The following is a 17,598-nucleotide window of genomic DNA, read 5'->3' as shown; positions in this document are numbered from 1 at the left end:
TAGCCAACCTTAATAGCCTTTTAAAATATTTTTGTGTAGAGTCATAATTTAACATCAATGACCTTGAGCCCCACAGAGTTCTTCATCTTTTTCCCTGGAATGAAACTGTTGGATTCTTTTCTTGTTAACTGCATTTCACTCAGTTTTATGTGTTGCTACTGATGGAAACCAGAATTTTTACTCTTTTGCTGTTCCAGCAAAATCAAACTGTGAAGCCAGTTTCCTTTCTGAGCTAAACGTTTTGCTTACGTCCAGTTCAGCTCGGGTAACTGAGTCGACTGCCGGGGGGCTCTAGAATAAGTCAAACTACTGCCAGGTTTATTACGGCCATTGATCTCTTCAGGAAAATCATGTTGGAAACATCGCAGAGGTGCACTGCTATTCTTTTTTTTTTTTTTTTTTTATCAGGAGATCCCTTTATTTTTTTTTATTAATTTTTATTGGAGTACGGTTGCTTTACAGTGTTGTGTTAACCTCCACTGCACAACAAAATGAATCAGCCGTACACATACAGAGATCCCCTCCCTTTTGGACTGCCCTCCCATTTAGGTTACCACAGTGCATTAGGTAGAGTTCCCTGGCACGGTGCTATTCTTTAGGACTTGCTTGAAATTATTAATTTACCAGATGAAGAGAAAAACAGTGTAGGAAGGAGGGAGGATGGCACCTTAAGGTGGCCCAAAAGTGCCTTTTCTGTCTAGATTTGCAAACACTGGGAAGCATACCCACAATGTCTTCGTCTCAGATTTTAAAAGCCAACATCCCTGGAGTATCTGTGATTAAATAACTACCTGTAATTCTAGTTTCTCCTAACATATCAGGAGAGCGTGGAAACATGGCATAAAGCCCTCAGTCCACCGCTAGGCTGACATGCTCTTGACCTGGTCACCAGTGACCTATGGAGCCACACCTGGGGTACCATTTGCTCTGTCAGCAGCCTCCCAGCGGTGCAGGGGGCAGCTGGCACCCCCCCACACACACTCTCTTCTCCAGCTCCACGACACCCCCCTTGTCATCTCTCCCCTTCTTTTTGAGGCTCCTTTGCTAGGTCTTCCTTCTTCCCCCTCCACCATCCCGTGGGCAATGGAGTTCCTGTCTGTGTCTCTCTATCTAGCAAGCTCCTGCATTCACAGGAATTTAAACACCAGTTATGTGCCAGCTCTCCCTAACTGTGTCCCTAGCCCAGTTCAGTATTCTGAGCTGCAAACTCGTCCCAACTGTTAACTGGACACCTCGTCACCACTGTGTGTCTCACAGGCATCTCCAACTTTGCATGCCCCAAACTGAACTCTGGGTCTCCCCTCCCCAGCTCCCCACCCAGCATGGTCCCCTCCTGGGCCTCACCCATCTCCACATACCCCGGTGCTCGGGCCAGAATCCTGGGAGTCAGTACCCAGCAGTGGTGCTTCCCAGGCATGTGCAGCCCAGTTCCCACCACGAGATGGTGCTCTTCTCAAGTGGGACACGGAGCGTTTTGTGGGCTTTCAGAGTCTGTTTCTTACACCCTTGTCCGGATGTCCCTGCTGGAGTTATCAGAGCCCTGCAGATGGCGGAAGGACGCCTGAAGTACCGTGATCCTAGTGATGGGGGTGGGAGAATCACACGTTATCTACATGGTTACGTGTGTGCACGTGTGTTCACCCAAAGGAGCAAAAGAGGAAAGATGGTGGGGTCTGGGGGGAGGGGCGTGCACAGGTGCTCCCATTCCAGAGGAGAGGACAGAATAGGGAAGCTAGTTTATTTTAACATCTTTTACTGTTTGGGTTTTCTGTCATTCTGGGAACCAAAAGTTGCAGTAGTGTTAGAACCCAAGTCGAAGTAAAACACGTGGTTAAAAAAACCTAAAGTCTTCTTTGGACTCAATGTTTCTGAAAAGTAAAGATTTCTGTTTCTAGACTTTAATGGAAAAACTAAAATCATAGGCGTTCACATGTGTTTCCAATCCTGGAAGCAATGGCCACAAAAAGAAAGTCTCCGTGTCTTTCTGCGAGTAGTTGGGATGGAATTGGAATGGGGGCCATTTTCTGTTGGGAGACTCGGCTGTAACCCTTCCCACACGGGGTCCTGGGCTGTGCTAACGTGCCGTCCTCGTGGGTTTTCTCCTCAGGTTTCCTTTTCGGCCTTAAAGGAGCAAAAGGCAGGGCGGGCTACCCTGGGCCTTCTGGTTTCCCCGGGGCTCGCGGACAGAAAGGATGGAAAGGTGAGGAGGTCCGGGAACAACAGGGGGCGGGGCGCTGCTTGGCCCTCCTGAGTCCAGCTCACCCTTCACTGGTTCCAAGACGAGGACGAGCCCCTGCGTCCCCCCGGCCCCCTCCCTGCCATGGCCGTCACACTGGGGGGCGGCGTCTCCTCGTTTTCCGCACACCCAGCTCTCAGCTGGCTCTCCCGTCTCTGTTCTGTCTGCCACGTTCATCACTGAACTTTCAGGCAACACGGGGCCCAACCTGGGACAGAAAAGATGCACGGTGGCTTCTTAGACTGAGTTCAGATGACTCGTCCGAGCCCTCGGCTCCAAGAAAATGTAACAAGTGTTTGCAGAGGGCTGTAGGGTCATCGTCTGGTTTGGTCCTAACCCGACTCCCCGAGTTAGGGATGCGTCGGCAGCAAGGCGGTGGCAAAGCAGGAGAGACGTGACCTGCCCAGGTGGGGCGGAGGCTGGTGGGAACGAGCCGTCCTTGCTTTCCTCTCCCTGCTGCCCCTGGGGGACCCCACCTCTCCAGGCAAGGGCCGCCTGTGGGGACCTCGGGGGGGCCTGTTCGGCTCTCCCACCCCTGGGCATCCTGGGTTTTAACCACCGAACCTCTGCGGCACGCGTGGAGCTGTGGGCGGTGCAGTGGTCAGGCGTCGTGGGTGAGCTGGGCAGCTCGGCACCCTCGGGCCATCACGTGTCCCCCTTTGCACCCTGGGAGCCAAGCCGACCACCAGCCTCCAGCTCGGCCCTCCCCTGCCCCCGGGCTCCCTGGGTCCAGCCAGCAAGACAGAAGAAGGGAGGGCACGTATTTCTTCCCTCCGCACCAGGACCTTGGGCTCCAAGCCCGCAGCTGCTGCCAGGCCGCCCTCTCTCCGGCTCCCCTTCACCCTGGACCTTCCTGCCCTCCCCCCGAGGCCCCCGCGGTGGCTTCTCAGAACTCCTGTCGCTGAGTCCCCAACTCCGCCCACACCTCCGTCAACGGTCCTGTTCTTTACGTATCTGCATCCCAAGGAGACTCACGCTCCTTGTCTAAGAATGAGGGGGTGTGAGGACCAGAGTAGGCGTGTCCTGCGTGTGACCCCCCCCCCAGCCAAGCCCTCACGCCCTTGCCCTCCTGTCCCCTGCAGAGCCAACAGGAGGGTCGTACACGCGCTTCACGAGCAAATAACAAGTCCCTCCCTCTCCGCCCACGTTGCAGGCAATGACGGCGACTGTCAATGTGCAGAGGGTGACCAGTTCATCGGGGGTCTTCCGGGGCCACCAGGACCCAAGGGCTTTCCCGGCACCAATGGGGAACCAGGGAGGAAAGGCAGCCCGGGAGACCCCGGCCAGCACGGCATCCCCGGGTTCCCAGGATTCAAGGTGAGAGATCAGTTCTACCACGAAGCCGATAAGACGACCTTGACGCCCGGCCCCATTTCCCCATTCCCGGCTTTTATTTATTGAATTAATACAGCTTTAGACCAGCAACACTTACGCACCCAGTGTGACATTCAAAAAAGCCACGTATTCCAAGAGGAGCTTTAAAGCTTTTCCTGGTTGGAATGTGAAATGGGGCAGGCACTGTGGAGAAGTTTGATGCTTCCTCAAAAAAGTCAAACATAGGGAATTCCCTGGCAGTCCAGTGGTTAGGACTCCGTGCTCTCACTGCCGAGGGCCCGGGTTCAGTCCCTAGTTGAGGAACTAAAATCCCACAAGCCGTACAACGCAGCCAAAAGATTTTTTAAAAGTCAAACATAGAGGTGTCGTGTGACCCAGAAAGTCCCCTCCTAGTACAGACCCAGGAGAACTGAAACCACGTGTCCACACCAAAACTTGTGCATTAAGCTCACAGCAGCATTCACGATACCAGCCGGAAAGTGGAAAAAGCCCAAATGCCCATAAATGGATAAATGAAACGTAGCATACCCACCCGATGGGACATTATTCAGCCATCAAAAGGGATGAAGTGCTGACACGTGATACAGTGTGGTGACCTCAGAAACATTATGCTAAGTGAAATAATACACAAAAGAACAGATATTATATGATGCTATTTGTACGAAGTGTCCAGAACAGGCATCTTGAGACGAAGTAGCTTGGTGGTTGCCAAGGGCTGGGAGGAGGGGGAATGCGAGTGACTGTTTCTTTCTGGGGTGATGAAAATGGTCTGGATTTAGGTAATAGTGATGGTTGCAGAACCTCGTGAAAATACAAAACAAAAACAATGAATTGTATGCTTTAAAATGGTTAATCTTATAGCATGTGAATTATCTCAAAAAAAAGAAACCCTTCTAGCATTTTGAATGCAAAGCTATAAACTACATACTGTGTATTCACCTCTTCAGATTTAGTATAGGACCGATTTAGCATTTTAATGAAGACTCCCTTAACTTGATAAAAAGTGAGACTTCCAAGTATATCATGAATTTAATTTGGATGAATGTATGAAATTTTCTGGATTCCAGCTAAGTGGGCTTTATTTCACACCCGAGGAAAAGATCACCTGGAGTAGATCTTTCTTCACGGCAGGTTTTAACGAACCAATGATTTCAAAGCAAATTTCAGATGAAGGCAAAGAAACTATATTTTTTATTTATTTTTACTTAAAAAGAGATTTATAAAATGAAAAGTCTATCATTTTATATATTCAGCAATAGAGGAAAGTTTGCTCGGGACACGTGGCCAGGGGCGGTTAGAACAATCTGGCTTCGTGTCCAGATGCGGGGGAGCTGCAGCCACTCAGAGCCGCTGGTGCACAGGGTCATGACTCGTAACCGCTTCGTGTCGCGGGAGCTTTGCAGGTGAAAATGAGGTCCAAAGCACCTCTCCATTCTCTGGGACTTCTCAGAAGACAAATAGTTTTATCCAACTGAACATAATAGGTGCTACCCATCTGGGGACCACACTTTGAGTAGCAAGGTTCTTGTTTTTACCGTCCAGCCATGTGTGGCTACTTCCCTTAAGTTTTAACTATTTAAAATTAAACATTCAGTGTGTCAGTCCCGCTGGCCACGTTCAAGTGCCCCGTGGCCATCTGTGATTGGTGGCCACAGTAGTGGGCGGCCAGGGACAGAGATGTGTGGCTCTGGGCTTGAGGAAAGGTAAGGGCCCTCAAGTTGTATAAACGAAAATCATTGTCTTCTCGGCTGCCCTTAGCAGTGTGAAGGAGGAAGAAACTTTGTGTTTGTTTCTACAGGGAGCCCCTGGTGATGTTGGCCCTCCCGGGCCCAAAGGAATGAAGGGAGATTCTCGAACCATCACCACCAAAGGTCAGTCTCGTGGCCAGCAAATCTTAGACCATGCTCCCTTCTGTGGCTGCTCCGGGTGAGCAACTCACGCTGCGCTCCTCCCGCAGGTGAGCGGGGCCAGCCAGGTGTCCCAGGTGTGCCTGGACTGAAAGGGGACAACGGCATCCCAGGGCGTGACGGGCTGGATGGATTCCCAGGCCTCCCGGGCTCTCCCGTGAGTACCGCTGGCGGGGCGGGGCGGGGCAGCTCTTCCCTCATCCCCATCAGTCACATGCTTGAACACGTGAGCATCAGAGGTGCTAACACAGCAGGAAATCCTCCCAGTGCAAACCTGTTCTCTTTTCGTGAGCAGCAATCATATTTTTTAGGAAACAGTGAGTGAGGCTGGAAGCCAAGCCCTGAGTGAGCATTTAAGAGAAAAAGAAGAAATAAATATTCCTCTTGCCATCCCGTAGAACGAGAGCCCCCCAAGTCGAATATTCCTAGATGGAAGGTGGAACGCTTCTTCTAGGATCACTTGTAAAATACACAGCTGCATTTTTGCAGCAAACACACACCGTCATTGAAAGAGGCCGTGTGTGATAAAGATGCAGAGCCCCCGGCCTCCTTTCTGCGGGGAAAGGCAGAGATCAGACGGGGAAGGGCGGTTGGCCGCGGAGACTAGACCCCTTCTGCTCCCTCCCTGCCCTCACCCTGCCCTGAGGAGTTGCATGAATAGGACACGGCTGTGCCCGGTGCCTCCCAGCTTCCTGCTTTTCTGGGCCCATCGTCTCTCCTTATTTCTGATGCACTTTCTCGTCCAAACCAAAGACTTCCTTCCCTTCACCACTGCATTGTCCCTTCTGACTAGGAGATGGGTCACAAATGCTGAATCCTAACAATGAAATAACGTGTTCCTGCCCCCATTTCACCAAATCTGTGCCTAACGGTTCTCTTGAAGAATTCCCCCGGAGAATGAAGGTCCAAGCAGGGCGCTGGTGGCTTGGAAAGAGAAGAATACTCAGATTCCTATGCCTTCCAGAACTGTCTTCTAGGGTGTTGTCCATGGTTGTTAGAAAGTCTGTCCTTTACTTCTGTAACTTGGTGAGACCATGACTGTCGGTTCCTACTCATCCCTGTATCCAGAGCGCAGAATTCAGGGAATGGGGAAAAGTAGCTGGGAAGATGGCTGTCTTTGAGGTTTACGTGTATTGTAAGAGATGAACCAAATTTCTCACAGGGTGATGGCATCAAAGGCCCCGCAGGGGACGCAGGCCACCCAGGACCACCCGGTACTAAGGGCATTCCAGGAGAAAGGGGCCCCCCAGGACTGGGGCTGCCAGGCCCCAAAGGCGAGCATGGCTTCCCCGGCGATGCTGGATTACCTGGACCGCCAGGATTCCCCGGGCCTCCCGGCACCCCCGGCACTCCAGGACAAATAGGTACGGAGGGGTCCAGGCTGGCCTCTTTCAAAGTCGTGAGACCCTGTGCTTCTACGCCCGCTGTTCTTCTTAGGCAGTGTGCGAATTCCCCGGGGGCGAGTCACGTGAGATGGTGTCACACCATCGGTTCTGATCACACACAAGCGACACCCGGCCATGGGGTTTTCTGGACCCACTGCAGCTTCCTCTCGCCAGCTGGAATGTGGGGCGTCTCCCTTTAGTGCTGGAGTTACAGAGGCTCAGCACAGAAGTCCAGAAACGGGCCTCTGATGCCCGCCCCCGTCCCAGCCTTCCCACCACACACACACACACACACACACACACACACACACACACACACACGGAAAAGCCAGGCACTTTCTGTTAGTGCAAAATTGCCTCACTCTGTCACTGTCTCACCCCTAGATTGCGATACGGGTGTGAAAAGGCCCATCGGAGCAGAGGGACAGGAGACCGTCCAGCCAGGTACTGTCACGACCGTCGGGCAGCTTTAGAATTCTTGAAAACCCTCAGTTTGTAGAACACATGCTAGAGCTGGCGTGAGCCCTGCCATGGGCACAGAGCTGCCGTCAGAAATAGAAACACTTGTGGACTTGGAGCTGCGCTCCGTCTGCCTCAGCTTAGAACCCAGGGCAGGGCAAGCGTGATGACCTCGTGTCACCAAGTTGTGCCTGCTGTACAAAGTATCTGTTTACAGGATTGGTAAGAACTCAGCAGATGAGTCCTTTCACGCCTGAAATAGACGTCTCTGTGTGTGTGAAGGGCAGCTGGATTATTTGCTCGTTATGCAGGGTGAGGCGTGAGTCCAGATGTGAGAAGAATTTGGTCCAGTGATGAATGGATACTAGAAGGAACAGGACTGACGGATAAGGAGAGGATGCCCAGATGACCCGGGCTCAGGGGAGGGCAGAGGGGAGGGGACGGTCCGGAAGTTGACCCGGCTGCCATCGGACAGGCCAAGTCTCCAGCCAGGGGGGCCTAGAAACCGAGGTGGGAAGCCAGGCAGAGGGATGAGTCCAGGACGCAAGGGGACGGATGCCAGGCCTCAGGCAGGATTTGAAGAGCAGACCAGAGAGGACGAGTTTCTTGGAGTCGAAGGTGCCGGCAGAACATCTGGACAGTGGCCGCTCACCGGTGACGGTTGAGGGTCTGGAGTAAAGCGTTTGGGATAAAGGCCAGGGCTTGGAGAAGCAGCGTCAGGACCCGTGGGTCCCCCGCACGAGGTGTGGGGATGGATCAGGAGCTCAGGGCGAGGGTGCAGAGCAGGAACGGCAACCCCAGAGCCTCCAGAGAGCTGGCCAGTCTCGAAGATGCGGGAAGGCCCCTGGGGGTGAGGCTCTGCCAGCTAGAGCCCAGGCCCCCTGAAGACGGCCGGGGTCCTTTCTTTTCATGGCCTCGGCTGTCCGCCTTTGCACCTCAGACCCCTCGTGTGGCAAAGGAGACCAAAGCCCCTCTTTGGCCGCGAAGTCGGGCCAAGATAGGAGCCCTGCCAAATCACAGGCAGACAGACAGACAGAGGGCATCTCGAAGGACTGCCGTGCCTGCAAGGGTGTTCTGTCCGACAGAATACCCCTGAGCGGTGTCACCAGCCAGAGGCGGCTGCCACCGGCTTTCGTTTTGCACGACTCACAGCAAGACGAGTTGCCTCTGCTAATTCTGAAAGTAATGGAAGTCACAAAGGAGAAGTCAGCATTCCTTTTGAAACTGAAAGCTTCCTCCATCCCCGGTGGGAATTGCCTTGGGGTCGGGGGGCAGGGTGGTGGGGGGAAGGACACCCCCGGATGAACTCGGCTGTGTGAGGTATTGCCCTCCAAGAGGGTGGAGCCCGCACTGCCAGCTCGGCACCTGTTTTCATCCGACTGGACTTACTTCATGTGCATTCTGTATTCATATTCTGATTTCATTACACAGTGAAATTACCGTTACATCAGCATCAAGATTAATGGAATCATTAAATTACTCTGATGGTAAAAAGGCAGCCGGTTTTCACGGCCGGTGCTCTCGACCTTAGCCACGTGCAAAGCTGTGACGATGGGTGTGGACCGTGGCTACAGCTCCCCTGTCCTCTCTTCCCAGGTTGTGTTGGAGGGCCTAAGGGATCGCCAGGCCAGCCGGGCCCCCCCGGCCCCCCAGGTAATGGGAGGGCGCTTCCAGCCTTCCTCCGTGCGTCCGCGTCTTCCTTTCCCCTCTCTGGCTATCTTCCTCTGCCCCCGACCCCGCGTTCCCCTCCCCGCCCCCTCCTGGACATCACAGAATTCTTGGTACCGTACCGCACGCTGGCAGCTTCTATAGGAAGCCGACTTCCGCTCATCAGTGTAGGAAAGTGAGCGGTGATTGACACCTAGTGAACCCTAGGGTAAGAGAGAGGCTTCCTGCCACGTGGAAGTCAGCCTCAGCTGCGACACAGACCCGGTGGGCACCCGAGCCTGGCAGAGATGGCAGCGCCCCAAGACCAGAGAGGAGGCTTAGCTCTGCGTTCCTTGTATCCCCGTGTGTCCCAGGGTGTAGAAGAGGATCATGCGGGAGAGGAGTGTTTCTTTCGGGTTTTGACTGAGAGGAAAGCAGATCAACAGGGCTAGGAATTTGTCTGTAGGATCTAGGAGCTGGGCTTTGTCTGCTGCCACAGACCGTCACCCAGCTGGAGAGTCATGTGGACTCAGGAAGGGTTCTGGGTCACAAGAGCCCGGTCTGGGGCCGTCCAGGCTCCCCCTCCACGGGGCGGCCTTTCAGAGGTGACAGAGGGGCTGAGTGACCACAGCTGCTCCGTGATGCCCAGACGCCGTGTCAGTCAGCCTAGGATGGCGAGCTCTCAGGCTGCACCACTGGGCAGAGTTCAGCCCAGGGGGTCTGCCTTCCGATTCGCTCCTCCTCTGGGTGGGACGGGGCAGAGAAGACGCCTTCCCCACCCACGGAGGGGCCGCTCAGACAAGCCGGTGTGGAGGCCAGAAGCCCGTCTGCGAGTCTAGGTCCACCACTCATCAGCTGTGGGCTTTGGGCACCTCACCTGTTCCTTCTGGAACTCAGTCTCCTCACCTGTATGAGAAGAACAGTGCAGGTGTTCTAGACGCTTCCTAGTTTGCAAATGGCGCCCTTAATACCGCACACACGACCCTGGGGCTGAGGTCCTGTGTAAGCTGTAAAGTACTACAGTGCAAGGCCGCCCCCCACACTGGAAAAGTGCGTGGGCTGCATCCCGGATCTTGAGAGTGTCGTCCAGGTGCGCAGGGGTGACAGGACCTGGGGGCAGTGAGGCAAAATGCAGAAGTGTCATTTGCACCAAGACGCAGAGTTAACGGCCCTGTGTTGTCCTCCGAGAGCCGAGCGCGTTATCCACGTGGCACGTCGTGACCCTCCCTGCCCGAGCCCTGGAGAGGTCTGTGCCTCGTGGATCCCAGCACAGGCACAAACGCTGCTGTCCCCAGAGTGGTGGCGACTGCTAGGGGGAGGGGCTCAGACTGCAGTGGGACAGTTTTCAGCAGGTACTGGGGGGCTGGGGGGCAGGGCCCAGAATGTACCTGCATCGCGCATGAGGGGAGAGGATTGTAGACACGTTTTGACAACGTGAAGTTAGTGAGATCGTCAGGTTAATGAGATCACGAGGTTGTGATGAGAGCCGAGGTTCATCATCGCTGGCATGGACGGACAGTTGCCCGTGTAGACTGACACTCAGTTTCCGGTGTTGACTGACACTCAATTGCCAGCTGTCAGAGGTGCTGTTTCAGGGCTGACGTCCTCCAGCCTCATCACTTCCCCGTTTCCTAAGAGACCACGTTAGGTCGGGTGCCGGCCTTGACCCTCTGCTGTTCGTCTCCCGCTGGGGTTGGCTCATGCGGCTCTGACGTGTGTCGTGGTTTCTTTGGGTTGTTTAGGTGCCAAGGGCCTCAGAGGGCTTCCGGGATCATCGGGCACTGATGGAGCGCCAGGGCTCAAGGGTCTCCCGGGAGATCCAGGTCGAGAGGGATTCCCAGGACCCCCAGGTGAGTCAAGGTGGGACTCCCGCTCGGCCACGTAGATTCAGGGAAGGGCTGTGTGTACCATCTGGCTGCCCCACCTCGATCATCTTCTAACATTTAGAAACTGTTTCGACAAATGCTTGATGACGACTTTTGCTCTTGTCCTTGGGAAATTAAAAAATGTCGCCCTTTTCCTCACTGAAGTTGTGCTGGAATTTTGCAGAAGAAACTTACAGATCTTGCAGGAAAAAAGGGATAGGTGCACAGAGAGATTTCTCTCTAGTGGGTATGAAACCTTCTAAGGGCACATCAGGTGATCCTCTTCTGAGGCCTCAGCACCAATTCCCGACCTCAGGATCGCTCACCAGATACCACGCAGGGAACACCTGTATTTTGCTGCTCACGGCGTTGCCTGCCCACTCTGCCACTTGCAGCTCGTCCGAGTCAGCAGTTCGAACCATTTCCTCTACAGGTGCCACAGCAAAGCATCATGGAAGCCCTTTAGTGGCTAAAAGAGCTTAAACGTTTTAGCTGTACATGGAGGGAAGTGAACACATTTCTGGTAATCAGCTGTGATCAGAAGTTGCGAGGACCTGCGTGGGTGTCCGTGTGCCCCCGCCCACGACTCAGTGGCCCCAAACACGGGTGTCCCTTTGTGGTCACGGCTCAGACGGTGTGCGGGAGCACGGCTGTGTTACTTGGTGTGCAGAGGCGCAGGCACTGGGGAACCGCATCATCTAAACAAAACCGTACACGGTTTCACTGAGGCCACACAAGCCAAACGTCCTCCTGCAGGATCCCAGCCACGTATTCTCTTTCTGGTGCCTCGCTTAGATGTCATGATGCAGACCTCTCGTTATAGGGACGCCCTGTGTTTCCTTTCAGGGTTCGTGGGGCCCCGAGGAGTCAAAGGTGCAGTGGGCCAGCCTGGCCTGGATGGACTCCCGGGTCCCCCCGGCCTGCCGGGGCCAGTCGGGCCTCCGGGAGAGAGGGGCCTCGCTGGAGAAGTCTTGGGGGCCCAGCCCGGGCCCCGGGGAGATGCCGGACTGCCTGGACGCTCTGGGCTGAAGGGCCCCCCCGGAGAGAGAGGCCCTCCTGGATTCCGGGGTAAGTCACAGGGGCAGGAGGGCGGGGACCCCAGTGCCTCTGCACTGAAGCTCCCAGGGCAGGGTCAGAAGTCTCTCCTGGGGGCGGGTGAGAAGCCCAGGACTGCATGCAGGACGCTGTGAGTCTTGCTGCTTCTTCTGCCCGTTCGTTCCAACGTTTCTTTAGAATGTTCCAGAACAGTGGTCATCACGCTGTGTACAGGATGGCCATCTTAGCTCTTCTACGAGTACAGATTAGCCGACCTGCTCTCTTCCCAAGTTGGGTGGGGCTCAGCTTGGGGTCCTCCCTGCTGCTTCCGGCAGAATGTATGAGGTTCTGTGAAGAAGACAGGAGCTGGCCATGCCCAGGGCGGGGTTGGGAGGGAGACAGAGATGAACTGGAACGCAGCTCAGTCTGTGGGTGTAAAACTGATGGGTTTAAAAAAATGCGGCGTTCACAACATCATCGAAGCGTGTTTAGCAAAGCGGGAAGATGCCTCTTGTCTGGTGAGTGAACAAGGCATCCAAGGCTTTGCGTACCCAGTTTATGCAGAACGGGCCCTGAGAACCCAGAATGCCTGGCTTTAGTGCGACTGTGTTGCTGGAATGGGTGGGGTGACCACCAGGCCATTTGGGGTCCCCGTCGGAGACACATCAGCTCTTATGTATTGACTGTGCTGTCTTCAGCCCAGCGCCCGAGCCCGGGCAGACAGGGGCTCCCTATGTGGTGCAAGAGGTGATGCTTCCCAACACCAGCCGTCAAGCCAGTAGGCGGCCTTCACGTGAGACACCGAGGGATGAGCCCGGTTCTCGAGGGGCAGCTGGACGCCCCACCCTCAGGAGCATGTGCCCGCCAGTCTCTTCTGCGATCCGACTGTAAAGACTGCCCGAGCGGGCTTCCCTGGTGGCGCAGTGGTTGAGAATCTGCCTGCCAATGCAGGGGACACGGGTTCGAGCCCTGGTCTGGGAAGATCCCACGTGCCGCGGAGCAACTGGGCCCGTGAGCCACAACTACTGAGCCTGCGCGTCTGGAGCCTGTGCTCCGCAACAAGAGAGGCCGCGATGGTGAGAGGCCCGCGCACCGTGATGAAGAGTGGCCCCCGCTTGCCACAGCTGGAGAAAGCCCTGGCACAGAAACGAAGACCCAACACAGCCATAAATAAAATAAATAAATAAAATTAAAAAACAAAAAACAAAAAAAAACTGCCCGAGCTCTTTTACAGAAGGATGCTTATGGTAGATTTTTTAAATGTAGCTATTTCCCACAGACTTCAAAAAGTCTGAGCATAAAAACACCAAACGGCAGCAGAGTAACTTTCGAGCCTGTGCAGCTTTCCCATGTTCAGCGTCACCTTGATGACCTGCCCTTTGGGAGAATATTGTGTTTGGCAGAAGCTCTGACTTCCAAAGCATCGGTTTTGGGAAACTGTAACCATGTCTATTCGGCCACCCCTGTCAGGAGGAGTGGGCAGACCTGGATGTTACTTACACAGCCATTTAACGTGCTTGTAAAGGGCATTTTACTTTTTTTTTATAAATTTTATTTATTTATTCATTTATTTTTATTTTTGGCTGCGTTGGGTCTTCCTTGCTGCGCGCAGGCTTTCTCTAGTTGCGGCGAGCAGGGGCTACTCTTCGTTGCAGTGTGTGGGCTTCTCATTGCGGTGGCTTCTCTTGTTGCGGAGCACAGGCTCCAGACGCGCAGGCTCAGTAGTTGTGGCGCACGGCCTGAGTTGCTCCGCGGCATGTGGGATCTTCCCAGACCAGGGCTCGAACCCGTGTCCCCTGCATTGGCAGGCGGATTCTTAACCACTGCGACACCAGGGAAGTCCCGAGAGTATTTTAACATGTGGCGAAATGCTCAAAATATAACATCAAGTGAAAAACCCTAGATTAAAACTGCACTTAAAATGAGGTGTCAGTTCTGCAAATATCTGCTTCTAGGTATAGTTACAGGAACAGAAAAGAGGCCAGAAGGAAATATACCAAGATGTTAGTAACTATCTCAGGGTGAGAGCATGAGTTACTTCGATCTTGTCATTTATACTTCTTTGTATTTTCCAGACTTCCTACCACCTGGAAAACCTGTTTTTATAGAACAAGTCTGAGGAGATAGGTGTTGTTGGCAATGAACTGCATGGGGTTGACCTCACGGCTCTTGTCTCCATTCCTGCAGGAAGCCAGGGGATGCCAGGAATGCCAGGCCCGAAGGGTCAGCAGGGCTTCCCAGGACCTTCAGGCCAGCAGGGACTGCCCGGGCCACCAGGACAGCATGGCTTCCCTGGAGCTCCTGGCCGGGAAGGGCCCTTGGGGCTGCCGGGCACCCCAGGTTTTGGAGGTAAGGATCCACCCTCCCATCAAGGAGTCAGGGCCTCACTGACCACGGAACCAGCACTGCCCCCTTGGGGAATTCTCAGCTGTGCTCCAAGGAACCCCCCTCTCAAGAGCTACAGGGGTTCTGAAAGTACCGCACATGGCATGGCTTAAAAGACAGGAATTTATTCTCTCACAGTCTGGAGGCTGGAAGTCCAAGATCAAGGCGTCCATAGGGCTGGTTTCTCCTCAGGCCTCTCTCCTTGGCGTGTAGACGGCCGTCTTCTCCCTGTGTCCTCACAGGGTCACCCCTCTGTGCGTGTCTGCCTCCTAATCTCTCTTTTTATAAGGACAACTGTCACACTGGGTTAGGACCCACTCTCATGACCTCATTTAACTAACCTCAATCACCTCTTTAAAGGCCCAGCTTTAAATACAGTCACATTCCAAGGTACTGGGGTTAGGACGTCAACATTTGCATTCTGCAGGGACACGGTTCAGCCCCAAACAGGTTCAGGACATGTATTTCATCAAACAAGGAGAATTCAAGCAGCCTGAGAAGTCTGCCCTTCCTTTGTACCTGTTGTGTATATTAGGGTTCTAGGTAAGATTTCATTAGGAAAAAAAAAATCCCACTGCAAAAGTTCAAAATCTGCTCTGCTTTGAAGAGGCAACGTGATTTGTTTCCTGAATGTGAAAGATTTGGAGAAGAAAGGAAAAAGCCTCCTTCAGGAAAACCATGGGGCGAGGTGGGTGGGAGCAGGAAAGCACAGACACGAAACTGTAGATGTTTGCTCACTGGAGCCCTTGCAGGGGGCCCGAGCGCATCACAGAGCGGCTGGGAGGGGCCCAGACGTCCATCAGGCAACGTCCAGGGTGACCCTAGTCTGTCGTTTGCCATAATCGGGTGACAGCTTTGTCCAGGACCGTAGCCGGTCCACACAAGGCAATGCTGTGCCCCACATACATCAGACATAAGCCAGATGCATCCCCCAGGAGTGGCCTCGACTGCGTCCAAAAACTGGGGGCTCCACTCAGGTGGAGCCAAGTCCCCCGGGCACTGTGCCGCCCACTGGTTTCATAGTAACGGGAACCCTGGGCAGGGGGTTTGGGCCATCTGTATCAGGGTTCGCAAGGCCTTGCCTGTTCTCAGGCGTGGAGCACAGAATGGTGTGTACAAGATCCACGCCAAAGCCCTACCTGATGGAGCCCACGGTTTAGGTGGGGACGGAATTACCCACGGGAAAGCTTGTGTTTGGCCGGGGCCAGCAGTGGGGTGACCAGACCACGGGGCCCCGCGCTTCAGACCTCAGGGGAGCTGGTGGGCTCGAACAGCCTTGGGAGGACGGGATGGGAGGGGCCGGGCGTGGAAGACGGACAGGACTGGAACGGGTCCTTCCTAGGAGGCACAGCCCCAGGAGACGGGCTGGGGGAGAGCGCATCGTCTGAGGAGGGGGTGGGAGCCTAGAGAGGGACATGGGGCCAGCGTTCAAGGCGTTGAATGCCAGCTAAGGAGCTAGAGCCCCTGGGCGAGGGAGCCGTTGGGGGGTTTTAACAGAGGGGCTGAGCTTTGTCGGGGAGGCTGGGGAAGGGCAGGCCGGCAGCTGCTGACACCCTAACGAGATGAGGATGGCAGGTGTCGCAGGACCTCCCCTAGAACCTAACCCCAGCGATGTCAGGGGGGCCGCCAGCCCACAAGTAACCCCAGCCGTTCCAGCTCCGTGGCTTTGCGCCCGAGCGGAGAAAGTCTCACGTGATCGTGTCCCACGGGCTGGCCGCCGGCTGTCGGAGAAGGACCTCTTTCGAAAGGCCAGCCTGCGGTGTGCTACACGCTCTGGTCACACCTTCAGACTCACCTCTGTGGTTACACTTTCCCATTGTCCTTCCAAGACGTTTTTCTTATCAAAAGTTATTGTTATCGATGTCTCCCAAGTATCGTAGAGGTGTTTTCTCTGTGTGGTTTGTTCATCTTGTTTTATCTTCCTTCCCCTTCCTGGCAGGTCTGCCTGGAGACAGAGGGGAGCCAGGTGACACAGGGGTCCCTGGCCCCGTGGGCATGAAGGGCGTGTCCGGGGATAGAGGTGACCCTGGCTGGCAGGGTGAGAGAGGTCATCCCGGAAGCCCTGGATTCAAAGGAATGGCCGGGATGCCTGGTGCCCCGGGCCCCAAAGGTGACTGCAAAACACGACCAGGGACCTAGCCTGTGGGGCGTGGGTGGGACGGCTCTGCGGGAGGGCCCAGCCTTGCAGCCCGAGGCCGCGTCGGGCCCTGGGGACCGGGTGATGCTGCCCAGGCTGGCTGTGACCGCTGTGCCCCCAAATGCCAGTTTATTAACTTACCACGAGAGAGGGACTGTCTGGGGAGCAGGGCTTACTATCTGCCAAGGGGGATCTGTGGACAGGCCCCCGGGAGTCGGGATTCAGATGCGGAGGCTGGGTGGTGAGCGGAAACCAAAACGAAGGGAAATGCTTGGTCCCCAGCATAGGTTTCCCTGCTCACAAGTGGGGCTCCCTGGCCCTTGACTGCAGCTGGAGACACCGTGCTGCGTTCGCCAGGGCCCTTTGCCAGGTTTCCACGCTGGGTGCAGTGTCAACATCACACCAAGTCCCAGGGCCCCTTTCCAACCTGGTGGAAAGACCAGGGACCCCGTGACTTCCAGTTTCCTCCTGTCTGTCCGCCTGCATCGGCCTTACGTCTTGTCCCCGGTGGCAGACGGGCTGACTCCGCCCCCTCAGGCAGCAGACCAGCCCCTTAGCAGGTGCTGCCCCGAAAATCCTGCTGACGTCAAGAATCTTAGCCTCTCCTCACACAAGTCACAAGTGGGGCTGTCACCGTGGCAAGTGCCACGCCTAACCCAGCGCTTTGCTCATTCTCTCTGAAGGAGTGAAGGGTTCTCCCGGGATGCACGGCTTCCAAGGCATGCTCGGGCTCAAGGGGAGATCCGGGCTTCCAGGAAACAAAGGAGAGACTGGATTTTTTGGAGTCCCCGGGCTGAAGGGCCTAGCTGGCGAGCCGGGTGTGAAAGGTACGTCACCTCTCGGCCAGGTTGAGACTCACTTGCACGGCGGCCTGACACTGCCTAGAACAATGTTCCGGGAACCCAAACACTAGACACTATTAAAAGAGAACTGGAGGGCTTCCTTCTTGCCTCAGTACACTGGCCGTGTAATAAGGGAGTGATCCTCACCGAAGGAGACTTGAGAACGGAAATGACGCAGCATTAAGAACCAAAAACATCCTAAGAAACATATCCCACCAGGAGTATTCCGTGGGGGGCACAAGGAGGTGAGGCCAGGGGAAAAGTGGAAGGTGAAGTCTGAAGGACAGGAGCGCCTTTGGCAAAAGAGGGACACGGTAGTCTAGGTGGACGGCTACACCCCGTGCAAAGAGACGGTGACCCCCAGA

At 54.9% G+C, this 17,598-nt stretch overlaps 1 protein-coding gene across 1 annotated transcript in view; it reads left to right on the top strand.

The window, feature by feature from the left end:
- COL4A2 (collagen type IV alpha 2 chain) overlaps positions 1-17,598 on the top strand; it is a 176,040-nt gene that overhangs the window by 139,438 nt on the left and 19,004 nt on the right. Inside the window, exons 21-32 of the mRNA XM_082435264.1 lie at positions 2,108-2,200; positions 3,390-3,553; positions 5,370-5,442; positions 5,529-5,635; positions 6,641-6,842; positions 7,248-7,307; positions 8,919-8,975; positions 10,712-10,819; positions 11,681-11,902; positions 14,057-14,218; positions 16,194-16,364; positions 17,075-17,218. Coding sequence (XP_082291390.1) covers positions 2,108-2,200; positions 3,390-3,553; positions 5,370-5,442; positions 5,529-5,635; positions 6,641-6,842; positions 7,248-7,307; positions 8,919-8,975; positions 10,712-10,819; positions 11,681-11,902; positions 14,057-14,218; positions 16,194-16,364; positions 17,075-17,218 — 1,563 coding nt within the window. The remainder of the gene's footprint in view (positions 1-2,107; positions 2,201-3,389; positions 3,554-5,369; positions 5,443-5,528; positions 5,636-6,640; positions 6,843-7,247; positions 7,308-8,918; positions 8,976-10,711; positions 10,820-11,680; positions 11,903-14,056; positions 14,219-16,193; positions 16,365-17,074; positions 17,219-17,598) is intronic.

This window comes from Balaenoptera physalus (assembly GCF_965194825.1).
Source record: "Balaenoptera physalus genome assembly, chromosome: 18".
Classification (NCBI taxonomy): Eukaryota; Metazoa; Chordata; class Mammalia; order Artiodactyla; family Balaenopteridae; genus Balaenoptera; species Balaenoptera physalus.
This window is presented reverse-complemented; position numbering and strand designations above follow the sequence as displayed.